The 14,927-nt window shown below is 36.1% G+C and overlaps 1 protein-coding gene across 1 annotated transcript; it reads right to left on the bottom strand.

The window, feature by feature from the left end:
- Positions 1-4,996: 4,996 nt before the first annotated feature.
- Positions 4,997-11,748, bottom strand: XKR9 (XK related 9). Its single transcript, XM_032222276.1, has 3 exons — positions 11,456-11,748; positions 6,265-6,458; positions 4,997-5,625 (listed from the first exon to the last, which is right to left on the bottom strand). The coding sequence occupies exons 1-3, from the start codon at positions 11,746-11,748 to the stop codon at positions 4,997-4,999; spliced, it is 1,116 nt and encodes a 371-aa protein (XP_032078167.1).
- Between the last annotated feature and the right edge of the window lie 3,179 nt (positions 11,749-14,927).

Here is a 14,927-nt window from a genome sequence, read left to right as displayed (position 1 = left end):
TCTATAAAATTTAGTGAAAATATTTCTATCTATTTTAATACAGACTCGTAAAACAGATTGGGACAAATGACATTAGTGCTCTGGGATAATAGCAGGTTTACTCTATTTGGATTTTCAGATAAAAGGTATCTTTTGGGCTAAGTTCTAACAATGTAGTTCTCTAATGTAACTATGAAACAGTCCAAATATATAATTCCCCTCAGGGAGGAATTCTGGGAGTTGAAGTCCACAAGTCTTAAAGCTGTCACGTTTGAAGACCCCTGGGGTTTTTTTCCCTAAAGTGTTAGGGGTGCAAGGGTCTTGTAACAACAGCTTTAAGACTTGCGTGCTTCAAATGCCAGACTTTCTGAGCCAACATTTTGGTTGCTAAGCAGGAGCGTTGTTAAGTGATACTGATATTATATAACACTTTTAATTACGCGGGTACCTTGAATAAACATAACTTTGAGTTTCAAATAAAACTGATTTTGTTGTTGTCTTAGGTGACATCTGTGAAAAAAATTCAGGTGCTCAGGCATGAAAATATGCCGCTCAAACACTATACTTTTCTGCTCACACTGAAAAAAAATTAGAGGGAACATTGTTCTAGACCTTCTTTTCTCTAGACTGGCCATACCTAATTTCTGCAACTGTTCTTCATATGCTTTTGTCTCAAGGCCCTTAATCATCTTAGTTGCTCTTGTTGGCACTTTTTGCAAAGTTGCAACATCTTTTTTGTAATGTGGTGACCAAAACTGAATGTAGTATTCCAGTTTCTTGCTAAGGCTTTATAAAGTGAATACTTCACATGATCTTGACTCTATCCCTCAGTTAAGGCAATTAAGGATTGGGTTAGCATTTTTTGGTTGCTGCTGACACATGTTTAAGTGATCCTGCACTAGGACTCCAAGGTCCCTCTCACAATTACTGTTTTTGAGCCAAGTTGCATCTAATCTGTACTTGTACCCTTGGTTTTTCCTGAAAACCTTGCTTTTCTCCATATTAAATCTCATGTTGTTGGATAGGGCCCATTGTTCAAGTCTGTCAGTTGGATCCTGAGCTTGTCTTTTGGGGTGTTGGCTATTCCTGCCAGCTTAGTGTCATCTGCAAATTTGATGAGTCCCCCTTCTATTCCCTCATCTAAGTTATTAACTAACTCATCTAAGATTATCTTAGAACTGCCTCAGAGCATGTCATGGCCTAGGTCTAATTTGATGTTTATTCCTAATCAGGGTCTACCAATATTGCAAAAGTGTCAACAGACCTGTACAAAAGCTGTAGATAGTAGTAAGCTTTGAATCATACAACCCTTCACCTTCAAGAATTGCAGTGTAGGTCTATGAAAGCCAAACTGCAATTGTAAATAAATCTATTTTCATTGAATTGTATGTATGTATGTATGTATGTATGTATGTATGTATGTATGTACTTTCTCTCATCTTACCCTTGTTGTCTTAATTATCCATAAAGTAATTGGTTAGTAACTTATGTTAAAAAAATATAGGGTCACATTTACCCCAGGGAAAAGAAAAAGAAACAAATCCAGGATTTAGAGTACAACACATTAAAAAAGGAAAGAGAGATACATATAGTATGAATAACCAATGCACAGAAGAACTCAACGCCTTAACCATTCAGAATGAACTTTGGCCTCCCAGTGATCATTCTTTAGTACTTAAGTCTTCATAAATTTCCATCCTTTATAGAGTGTTTTTGATGGCAGACAATTCTTTGCTGAAAGTTAAGTGCTCTTTTATATGATCGTATAAAGCAGGCTTTGGTTTGAATGGGTACATTACACTGACAAATGTTTATTGGCGAGCCAATTACAGCTTCATAAATCAAGGCCCTCTGACACAGATAGGGTAAACTCACAAGTACCACCAGATGTCACAATTGAGCCGAGCAGGGTAATTCAAATAATACCATGGAATCCTGTCCCTCATCCATAGCACTGACAGTAGTCAAAACAGGAAGAAATGGTTTATTATCTTTCATTTAACTTATTAAAATACTTGTTGCAGGATGTCATGGCCAACCTGGAGTTGCAGGGGAAAGGGGGAATGCATTTGTTTTCAATTTGCAGATAGATTAAAATGACAAGGTCAAGCACAATCCACTGGTAGATTGGCAGCTAAATTTTAAGGTGGACACTACTGTGTGCATACAGCTGAGTAAGATATCCGAATTCTTTTACCATTTTAATTTTGCAAAGGGCAACTTATATTTGAAATGCAACAGTTACTGTTTAAGTAGATTTATATTAATTGAAAATGATCAGTAAATATTAGAATGTCCTTTTTTAAACACACCTAACCAGTACAACCTTGGGTTCATTGTTTATTTGCAAGAATGGCTTCTAAATTTTGCTCTGTGCTGTATTTATCTGTATCTTGTTCCAATAAATGAGCCCTCGTGTGGTGAAATCAAGAAATTACATGGAAGAAAGCCTATCTTTGAGTTGAATGGACTATACCACAGATAGCTTTTAAAATATTTTAATGATTATCAGGAATCTTCCATCCTGATGAGCATAAGAGAAAACTTTGTTTCTTTCACTAAATTCATTTTTGTGATCATCATAAAGCAGGCAATAGGGAGAGGTAGAAAATTTCTGCAGCAAGCTAGATCATTATTGAATAACAGTTTATTAAATAAATAAGAGTGGGCTTGGTCCACAATAACTTGTAAATCATACAATATTTTTGTTATACGTTTTATTTTATTCAAAACAAGATTAAAATACAAAGCTCCCAAAAAATCCAAAAGAAGATCAAAAAAACACTCCAGAAAACAATCAAAACATTAAAAAGGTGCATCAGAAAAAACACATGCTTACATATTATTCCCTCTAATTGAATACTTGTTAATACAATGCTACAACATTAGCTCAACATTAGTTCCTACCTCTGGTGAAACATTTACATTTTGTAAATCATATAATATAGTAGATTTTGATGTGCAAAACTTCTTGAGTTCCTAGAGCAGGGGTGTCAAACTCAAGGCCCGCAGGCCAGATCCGGCCCATGGGATACTTAAATTTGACCCATAGGGCCGCCTGGAAAGAGCGAAGGTCTGGCCTGCATTGCCTCTGCCAGTGAAAATGTAGCTTGGGGGTGCTGTGCAACAGCCCTGGGCCCTGTTTTTGGCCACCTTAGCTTCCTGCAGCCCACTGCCAGTGAAAACGAGTTCCAATCCTAACCCTAACCCACCCCACTACATTTTCTCTGGCAAAGGGCCGCAAGGAAGCATAAGGCTTTGTTGAAGCCAAAAATGGAGCCCAGAGGGGGGGCAGACTCCATTTTTGCTGGCAGAACACTAGCAAAACAAATTTAAAACAAAACAAAATGAAATGTTTTTCCCCTTTTGCATTTGAGCATGCAAGAAGGGACAGGAAAGGAGAAAATGGAATGAGGAAAGACAAAGAAAAAGATGGAAAGATGGTAAGAGAGCAAAGAAGGAAATATAAGGAAAGAGGGAAAGGAAAAAGAAAGGAGAATGAAGAGGGAAGGGAAAAGAAGAAATGGAACAAAGGAAGGAGATTATAATGAGAATAAGGGAGGGTCTGAGGGAAGTCCCGCCTTAGCACTTAGCCACCACATGTGCCCCTCACAGGGGTAACATTGAGCCATGCCCACACGGGAAGGCCTACCTCATTCACATCCACCTCAGTCATGCCACCCTAGTCACACACCCCCTGCCCCCCCAAGATCAAACACAACCCTGAAGTGGCCCTCAATGAAATCGAGTTTGACACCCCTGTCCTAGAGAAAGTCATAGATCAGTCTTTCGTAACCTTTTTTTTCCATTCAGACCCCTTCCCATTTTTATGGAAGACCCAAAAGAGATTTTGTTTGTATGGGTTATATTTATCTACATTTCCTGTAAAAATTAAAAATGATGCATAAGCTAACACTATTACTTGTCACGTTTGTTGATAGGATTTTAAAATTGTATTATTTTTCAACATAGACAGGCAAATAATGATTCCGTGGTCCCTGAAAAGGTCTTGGGGCCATTCAAGAGCCCTAAGTCCATATTTTAGTCCCTAATTTAGTCGTCAACTTATGACAGCAATTAGCCCCAAATTCATGTTCCTAATTAAGACAGTTGTTAAATGAATTTTGCACCATTTTATGACCTTTCTTATAACAGCCATTAAGTGTATCACTGTACTTGTAAAGTTAGTAACACAGTTGTTAAATGAATCAGGCTTCCACATTGACTTTGCTGGTCAGAAGATCAAAAAAGGTGATCACATGACCTGAGGCACATTGCAACCATCATAAATATGACTCTGTTACCAAGCATCTGGATTTTGATCATGTGACCATGGGGATGTTGCAATGGTCATGCGGAAAATGGTCATAAGTCACTTTTTCAGTGCCGTTTTGAGTGGTCACTAAATGAGCTGCTGTTAAGTCAAGGACTATCTGTACTCATTCTTTCAGTCTTCACAATTAAAAGGCAAAGATTACTAGTGACAGTATTAAAAGTACTATATACTATCCTCCCATTATTTATTGATTAGATCAGTGTTTCTCAACCTTGTCAACTTGAAGATGTCTGGACTTCAACTCCCAGAATTCCCCAGCCAGCGTGTCTGGACTTCTGGGAGTTGAAGTCCAGACACCTTCAAATTGACAAGGTTGAGAAACACTGGATTAGATTAAATTTTTGCATCGCTCAAGGTAGCATGCCTAATACTCCCTTCTTTTGTTTTCCTCATAACAAGGATTGTCAGCGGACAGTGAGGGAAACAATTTGATGAAAATAAATTGATGAAACCACACTGATCCTACCTGAATGTCAAGGAGCAAAATAGGTTTGAAGGGCTTGAAAAATCAGACTTCTAAACACTGCTCCAAGTTTTCTTATAAATGTACTTCAGTCTTAGTTTATATATGTACAACTAGGACTGTTAGCTCGTGGTTGCAAAGATTAGTGGAAGCAAAGAATTAAAAGTTTCCAAAGTCTAACAATCAAACATATTGTTGCAGACCAAATGTAGCATCCTTTATTGTATTAAAAATTTACTAATTCTGCAGGGGTCTTCTCTTTCTACTCCTAGTCCATCAATTTCATCTTGTGTGCAATGAATATTAGGATGAAAATGTATATAATATATAATAAGAGAAATAATACCTAATATTAGGAAGATCACAACTATAATAATCAATGTTGACAAATATATATTTTCATCAAGTAATGATCTCCAGTACCCACATATGCACAATATAATTACAGTTATAATTATTCGAAAAACATAATAAACCCTCTGGACAATTGCCGTGTTTTCTCCCTTGACATTAAAAAAGGTAAACATGAGAATGATTGCCACAATCATTCTGTAAACATATTCTGTTGTTTTAAATTTACAAAAATCAGTTCTTTGCGTTATCACCCAGATTAGATTTCCAAACCAAAGAAAAATTAGCAGCACAATAGAACCTATGATGTTCAACATTGAGAGTAAGACAATGGTAAGTATCCAAGAAGTCAATGTCATGAGTTTATAGAAAAGATATATAAGTTTGCAAAATACCCCACTAAATTCATTTTTGTCAGGCCGATATTTTCGGAAAATTATTTGAAAGTTCACTGTTGCACAGGAAATGCTGCAGAAAGACAAAGCGATGGAAAGATCTGTAAATGAAAGCAAAAATAGGGAGGGTTAGTTCAGGCCAAAAAAAGTTGCCAATTTTTATATTAAACACTTTTTTTTTTTAAGGTGAATGACACAGGAGATGAACAACTTGTCTAAAACTTCTATTAACCCACCTGCACTAATGGCATTCCCCAAAGGGAATAGATCTTCAGCCATAATTCATGTTGCCTTGATTTGAGAACTGACATTTATGATTATTAAAATTTATTGGCAGCCTTCTTGGATGACAATATTCCCAAAGCAATTTATAGCCAATATAAAAGTAAAAGCAAAATAAACTGAGCTAATTTTGAAAATCAGTCTTTAGTTGCCTCTATACCTGAAACAAAGCAAAGGGAAATCAGCTACCAGGCCAATAATCTTCTTTTGCAAAGGTACCCAAATTGGTGGAAGTGCTTATTCTAGGTAAAGTATTTTTAAAATTGACTAAGGCTTTATATTATATTTTAATACTTAATTATGCAAGTATTAATATACTTAAAATATTAAATTACTTTTAAAGGTCGTAATTGATTACACTTTGCAAACCTTAATTTTGATCTTCATTGTATATTGCAGAAAACTATTTTTACATAAATACACTGCCCCTTTGCATTTTTAATGCAGGTTAGACTTACATTGAGAAAAAGTAGAGTCGTCAGATACCATCACAATGTAGATCTGAAGGATAAGCTGGGGAGTGCTTTCCAAGAAGGCTTTAAATAACTGAAGGATATTTATATAAACCATTTCCTTGAAGCATAAGTTGCTGTTGGTGGAACTGTTTGGTATATATACAGCCTCATATCCATGTTTTAATGCTAAGTAGTATCTACAATGAGAAAAAATAACTTTCTTTAAAGTAAAAATCTAGATAGAGAATTAGACATCTTCCATTTCACCATTCCTCCCTGCCCCTTCCCAAACAGTTTATTAAAAGGAAGATGATATTTGCTTGATGCTGAAAGCTGAATAAAAAATACTGGTTTTATTGATATAATCACCAATACTGAGGTGCTAGATAGATGATCAGACCTGTTGTTTAGGATCTTTTCTTCCACTTCAAAATGTAGGAACTTGCTATGGAAGTGGGGGGGGGGGGGGGACAGCTACCACATTGCTATTGTTTGTGAAATGACAGCCTGCAGGAAGTATTTAATTGTCTGCTTTAAACAGTGGTCCATGAGTGCACTTTTGACTGCTGAAGGAGTCCTTCCCATTGAATCAATCCATCCATCCAACCATCCACACATTTACTTTCACATATCTTACATCACAAGACTTGAGATTCAATTTTTTGTTTTTACAATCCATCTGCTAAAAGCATATTGTCCCTCTTTTCCCATTGGGATATAAACAGGATAATTCCCACTGCATACAAAAGGGCCTTAATTTATTGGTAATGGCAGACTGAAATTATTTCTGTCAAATAGTTCTCATATATTATGTACAGCATAGGGAACCTGTGTGACGCAAAGTACTCAGCATGTGCATGTTTACTTGGAAAATATGCCTGAATTCTTTATATATTAATATTGAAAGTAGGGCTCAAAGCAGCTTAACATTCTGATTGATTTTTAGCATACGTGAATTTTCAAATCTGACAATGTATTAAGCGTATGCTACAGTGGTGGGTTCCTACCTGTTCGGACCAGTTCGGCTGAACCAGTAATGGTTTGGCGCCGTGGGTCGCTAGAACTGGCAGTGACCCAGGCCTGCCACGCCCCTGAACCGGTTCTCCAGATAGCGCTGTAGGTGCTGCCACCTTGTTTTTCAGTTCTGCACATGCACAGAACAATTTTAATTGTATTGCACATGCGTGCACAGAGCGCATCAAGCACGCACATGCACAGTGTGCGCATGAGCAAACCGACAGTAGTGCCTGCTGTAACCTACCCAGCAGCATTTTCCATAGTACCGTGAAACCAGAAATACTCCCCAGTTCTCTAAGTATCCTTGAGGCTAAAACATAATATCCTCCAGAATAAAACTTAAAACAAATAATATATTAAATATTTCAAGACAGATTAATTCTTGTCTCCTATACAACTTTTGCAATTCAAATCTCAAGTATTTGGTATTGGGAGCTACATAAATTATTTACATTGTCAAATTATATCATATCAAGGGATTAGAACTGAACGACAAAACAATAATTTTGCAGTGTGTTCCAATTTCCCTTTGTCATTATTTCAAGATTTTCTCTTAGAACAGTTGTTCCATAACTTCTGTCCATAGCTATTCTGCTATAACCTATACCAATTTTAGAAATACACTTCATTGAGGTCATTCAGTTACTCCCAGTAAGGTTTGTATCATAAAAATAACTTTTTCACCTGGGTATAAACAGACTCAACTACTATTAATTCATACTTATATATGGAAGGTTCCATAAATTCAATATATGCAACTCCTGAAAGTTTTAAGTTTTATACAACTGTATTTGTTTTCTAGAAGAATGCAGTCAAAAAATACTTTCCTTTTCCCTGTTGCTTTTAATTCCAAATCTGCTCAGAGGATTAGAATACTCCAGACCAAATTTGGGGAAACAGAGGCATGCAGGAAGAAATGAAAAAATATTCATATATTCACCCACAAGACTGTAAAGACATTCCAAAATATTTGAAAACTGAGAATGTTTGACCATGAGAATGTTGTTTACATTCTAGTCAATTCATTTTTAAATTCTTAGAGCAGTGAGACTCTTTCATATTCACCAACTTGTTTGCATGGCATCAGACTGAAAAATGTGGCTTTGCTCTGTAGTTATAAGTACCAAAAAAGAATGGTTGAGGTTACTAAACCAAGTCAGAATAGTTTAAAAATTCAAGTGATGTCTGCAATGGTAGCAATGGTAGAAGTCATAAAACTGTTCTACTGTTATCATAGAAGATTGGGTTTGCTGATAAAATGATTTTCATAAGATAATTCCTTTGCTGTTGCTTGATAACACTGTGACTGAGTTGTGATGTTATTGTATATTCATACGTTCTGGTTATTGCATCTCTAAGTTAGATGAAAATTGTGTTCCATTTCTATTTGCAATGCACACTAGAAAGGTTGAGTGTTCTTCCCCAAAAATAAAAAATATGCACACTGTAAAACATATGGCTGTTTATTGCAGAGTATTATTGTTGCTAATGACTTTAATGGTCTGTTATTAGGTGGAATGCCTCCTTTGTGCTGGATTTTTGTCTGATTGCCAATAGAGAAACCATAGATTTAGGTCTGATCCCTACTTCATAATCTGCTGGTGTGCTAGTACTATCAAGAGCACCCAACTATAATACAGGCAGCAGGATTTATTTTGATTAGGCATCCTTCCAAGAAGAAAGTTTTTGCATCATACGTAGAAACAATGGAGATCCAGCTACTACTTTGAGCTCAGGTGTGAAGTGGTTAAAGTGCAGGACTGCAGGCTACTTCAGCTGATTGCTAGCTGCAGTTTGGCAGTTCAAATCTCACCAGGGTCAAGGTTGACTCAGCCTTTTATCCTTCCAAGGTAGGTAAAATGAGGAGCCTGCTTGTTGGGGGCAATATGCTGACTCTGTAAACCACTTAGAGAGGGCTGCAAAGCAACCTTGAGCCGTGAAACAGTATATAAGTCTAGGTGCTATTGCTATTACTACATAAAGTAGGAATAAGAGCATTAAATCAGCATAGGGGCCTTTCCTCCATTCACATACTTTAAAACTATATAATTTCCAGCAATGACCAGCTTTTCATTGTTTTACTAAAACAGCTGCACTATTGAGTTAAATGGTTTCATCCTACCGAGAAATAGGGCTATAGTATCTCTTTGCAGCTGCCAGAGTGTTGACTGTATATTTTATGACTTTTCAACAATTTGCTTTAATTAACTATGTTGAGAAATACAGTTCTTACTCTCTGAGTATTTCTAGAGTGGAGATGTAGAAGTGGAGAAGCAATAGCAGATAAACAAAGATAAAGACAATGGATCTGAAATGCTATATTGCACCAGATGAAAGTGCCTTTTTCCTCCACCATAGAAACAATGTTCCTTCAACAGAAAGTATTACCAAAAAGCAAGAATGCAGCTGTGAAATAACATCAAGGAACTGATTTCTGTTCCTTTAAGAATGCCTCCTGTGCAGGAAGCAAGTGTATCGTCTGTCAAGATAACATTGCTTTCTTATGTTATATGGATATGTATTTATCCTTCAGAATAACCCTGCAGGATTGTTTTAATAAAACAATCAAGAACATTAACTATTTGGTTCTAGTATCTAAGCACTGTGAAATCCAGAAAAAACAAGTCAAGTAAACTAGGCTGTTGTATTCATTCATATGAGCCTGTTGTTTTCCAAGCTGTGTTGTAATCAGACTGACTACTTTACAGAAGTGCTGATAAATTCACAGCTTAGAAATTACTTTTGGACTTTGCCTTGCACTGAATCTCATAAAGTAATGTATTTATTGTACCTTTTAAGGAGAAGTTGATGAGTTACATTTGATTCTACTTCTTGAAAGCCAGATAAATATAAATTGGCTTATGGATATTGTATGAATATATAGGTTTGGATTGTTTACCTTTCAAAAAATTTATCAGCTTACAGTCATGGGTGTCAAACTCGATCACCTCACAGATCGGATCATGACGTACCATGATTTTTTTTTGCCTTGGTAGAGCTGGGATGGGTGTGGCCTGTGCGTGACATATCTGGCCCATGGACTGCTAGTTTGACAGGCCTGGAATAGATTAATTCTAATATCTATGGAGGTATTGGTCATCCAAGTCAGGTTGTCCCAAATGTGCTTTTTCAGGAGGCAAGTGGACTTTCTCATTTTTCTTTGAAGATGTTTTGCTTCTTATCCAAGAAACTTCTTCAGTTCTCACTGGATGGTCAGACGCCATTCCAGAGGTCTTCCATTCCCCACCATCCAGTCAGAGCTGAAAAAGCTTCTTGGATGAGAATCAAAATGTCTTCAAAGAAAAATGAGAAAGTCCAATTGCCTCTTGAAAAAGTACCTTTGGATGAACTCTAATAAGAATAATGTAAGAACTGGATGGATAATAATTAAAACAAAATAAAACAAATGAAAGAAAGGTGTGATTTTATGGTCTTCAAGATATTGCTGACCTGATTTCTGATACTGTATAGTAATATCTAATATCCTCTACTTGTGTATTAGTACAACAAACACTTTTGTCTTCCACTGTAACCTATTTTATTAGCCCTTTGATGGTTTTCGGCACATAATGCATAGAAGACAGTTACCTTTAAGCAAAGAAATAGCAATATAGCAATAGCAGTAGACTTATATACCGCTTCATAGGGCTTTCAGCCCTCTCTAAGCGGTTTACAGAGAGTCAGCATATTGCCCCCAACAATCTGGGTCCTCATTTTACCCACCTCGGAAGGATGGAAGGCTGAGTCAACCCTGAGCCGGTGGGATTTGAACCGCTGAACTGCTGATCTAGCAGTAGCCTGCAGTGCTGCATTTAACCACTGCGCCACCTTGGCTCCTAAACCAGCTGAAACCAGCTGAAATAGATTAGCTTTGCCTCCACACTTTGGGAAATCAAGCATGTCATCTTCATTTTGACTCCCAATGTAGATCACTGTCCTGGATGTCAAATTAAAGTGCCAAATGTATTGTGCTTCCTTTACGCAAATCTACTATAAACTCAATGAAACAATTATTTATAGAAACCTAGCTTGTACAGGTAAGAATAATAGTTTGAAATATGAGAAAAAATTCAACAAGCAGTCACGTTATGTGTTAACATCATGTCTATCTTTAAATTTTTATTTAATGCCCTTATACATATAGTATAGGTGATCTAAGTTAAAATTTTGCACTTACCTTGTAAATAATCCACCATTTAAAGAATGTAATAGATAAAATGTCCAAGGAAACTTTTCATTCTCATCTTCTTTAAACCAGGCACAACTGAAAAACTGAATAATTATTGATGAATACAGTCCCGTGAGCAATATTAGAATACCTTTCAAGTACTGGCCTTCACACAAAAAATTCTTTACCATCCAGAGATCTGTTCCAATATCAAATGTATAAACCAAAAGCCCCAAAAGAATAATTAAAAAATCTACTTTAGAAAAACTTTTTTGTTGTTTTTTTACAATTGACCCCTTCATTGCAGGTAAAACAATTCAAAATGTTTTTCTTAGTAGAATGAAACATGGGTGGGGTTTATGTTGGTGAAAACAGCAGGTTAAACTAAAAATTCAGGTCCACAAGTGTATTATGAAATGGATTTGACCATTAAGTCGCCATGGAGAAAGTAACAGCATACAGTTTAAAAGATGCGGGCCAAGGTTAATGCTTCCTTATGAGCCCTGAAAAGAAAAAATAATGAGTATCTAAGTAATTCAGAGATTCATAAAAACAAATTATCAATCTCAATAACTATAAAAGAAAAACTTATGTAAAGAAAGTTTATGTGAATGTGTAATCCTGGGCATGTTTTAACTGAGTTCAAGTAGATATTTCCTCAGGAGGAAATACACTAGCTGAATAGATGAAAAAAAGAAACATTAGAGACTTTTTAAAGTCCCAGTGGAAATTTTCTTTTTTCTACTTCTCATAATTCCCTAAAGCATTTTAGCACTTGGTAATATAATTTTATTACAAAAGGCTCTACATTCTTCAAATAAAATTAAAAAAACATTCTAGGTTAAAAATAAAACGCATGATAGAACATACATGCTGCTGGAAGACAATATATTTCTCACGCAATCTTGTCTTTATGATTCCAGCAGGCTGGGCATTTCCTCCAAGAAAGCTACGTTTTATGTGGAAAGGCCCAGAAAACTTCATTTCTCACTGCAACTTAACAATATTGCCTACTACTTCATACTATCTGCCTCACTCTTTTCTTAGAGGGTTGGGTTATTATGATATTCTAATGCCTGCCTGACATTATTTAACTTGAATGCTAACAATTACATAAAAATCAGAGGTGGTATTCTGCCAATTCAGATCGGTTTGCCCAAAACAGTAGGGGAAATCATAGATGGGCTTCATCAGGGATCAAGCAAATATATATTGTTGGCCTGTTGATACAACCACAAATAAATATTCTGGATAACATAAATGTAATTTTCCTTTTGGTCAATTAATACTTTTTTTCACCTGACTTAAATTCAGTGAAGTCAACTCATTAGGCCTCTTAATAGTATGGAGTATTTTCTATACTATCATAGCATAAACTCTTTAGATACCACTAAGGGAATTAATTAATCTCAACAATACTTTAATAAAAAAAAGTTTTACCTTAAAACTTGCCAGGTAGATATACATTTTCAGTAGAAAACTCTATATCCTCGGTAGAAAGAAACAATGAATGCTTTGCATAGTTGAACTTTGTAGTCTGTACCGAGAAAAGGTTTGGGTGTGGACAAAATAGAAAAGGAAACTGCTTTCATCCGTAAGCCAGGTGATACTGTAGACAAAATGGGAGGTACGAAAATCTAAATAAATCTTTTAGTATTTAGATATAGTGGCTAAGGCATCAGTCTAGAAACCAGGGGACTGTGAGTTTTAGATCCGCCTTAGACACTTAGATACTAAGACTCTCTCTCCCTCCCTCCCTCTTCTCTAGGAAGAAAGTAATGGCAAATAACTTCTGAAAACTGCAGGAACTAGTCCAGGAAGTTGCCAAGAGTCAACACCAACTCAAAGACACCGTAGAAAATTTGTTTGAATAATCATTTCTTTAGTTGACTTGAATTGTTCATCTCTTTATCTGATTCCTGCTGTCTATGATAACTTAATAATGGAATAACAGAGTTGGTAGAGATCTGGAAATCTTCTAGTCCAACCCCCTGCTCAAGCAGGAAACTATACCATTTCAGTCAAATAGTTGTCCAATCTCTTCTTTAAAACCTCCAATGTTGGAGTACCCACAACTTCTTGAGGCAAGTCATTCCACTGATTAATTGTTTTCAATGTCAAGAAATTTCTCCTTAGTTCTACATTAGTTCTCTCCTTGTTAAATTTATCCATTGCTTCTTGGCATGCCTTCAGGTGCTTTGGAGAATAGGTTTTCTTCTTTGTGGCATCCTCTTGGAACTCTAGTCCTTCTTTTCATTAAACTAGACATACCTAATTCCTGCAACCGTCCGTATGTTTTATCCTCCCTTATCCTCTAATCACCTTTGTTGTTCTCTGAACTCTTTCTGTGCCTCAACATCTTTTTATATTGTGAAAATTGAATTCAGCCTTTTTCTTGATTTTTCTGCAAACTAGATTTCTTTTAATGGCAGTGGTGTTCTAGTTGAACCATTCAAGATAGGCATTGTGAATATCCTAAAAACTGTCAACGCTCAATTCCTCATGCACTACCCACATGTAGTTGGGGTGTGAAATTACCTGATACTAAAATTAATCTGATCTGCGACACTAGAAATATGAGGGCAATCATGTATTTAAATCCTCCAAATTGCTGCTGATGGTACAATAATTTTATCTCAAGCTCTATTTTTGTTTGGATTGTACTTTGATGATGGAACAGTCTTTATTCTTCTTAAGGTCCCCAATTCCCTAAAATGTGCCCTCTCTGCTCCATGAAGGAACTCAGCTGTGCTTTGGCTGCAATTTTTAGAACACTAATTAGATCCCTAAGGCTTGCAAGTGTCCAGCAAAATATCCACTTAGAAGTTAAACGAGACATTTGTCCCTCACAAGTACATCTACATATGTCTAGTGCCCTGAGAAGGAAGTGACATGAAGAGAAAAATGGGCCGAAAGTGAGAGCTAATTAATCTTTCCTGTAAAACTTTTTTCTTCATTAAATTATGTCTTTCATTCAGGATCCCATCTGACTCAAAAAATCCAAAGAGATGTTTCAGACAAAGAGGCTTGGGATTCTGCAAGTATATATATAAGTATATATATATAAGTGTATATATATATGTGTGTGTGTGTGTGTGTGTGTGTGTGTGTTTGTTTTTATTTGTGCTGATAAATAAATAAAGGGAGACTAGTATAGATCTATTTCAAGCTATTTAGCTCTCATTTTTCTTGGGGTCTTCCCTCTTATTGGTTTAGTTTTCTACCCAAAGCAAGAATAGTCCTTTTCCAATTAATAAATCCTGATTTTTTTCAGAAGGTCTTTGAAGACTGCTTACTAGACAGGTACATGTTGAGATCATGAATGATGGATTACCTTATACTTAGTATGTATATTATAGTATAAATATATATTGCTGCTGCTGCTGCTATTATGCATTCAGTCATCTCTGAATATTGGCATTTCTATGGGCCAGGTCTCACCACGTCTTCTGTCTTACATTATTTTTTTGAGTTCTCTATG

The sequence above is a fragment of the Thamnophis elegans genome, chromosome 8, assembly GCF_009769535.1.
Source record: "Thamnophis elegans isolate rThaEle1 chromosome 8, rThaEle1.pri, whole genome shotgun sequence".
Taxonomy (NCBI): domain Eukaryota; kingdom Metazoa; phylum Chordata; class Lepidosauria; order Squamata; family Colubridae; genus Thamnophis; species Thamnophis elegans.
The sequence above is the reverse complement of the archived record's forward strand: the minus strand, read 5'-3'. Positions and strand labels throughout refer to the sequence as shown.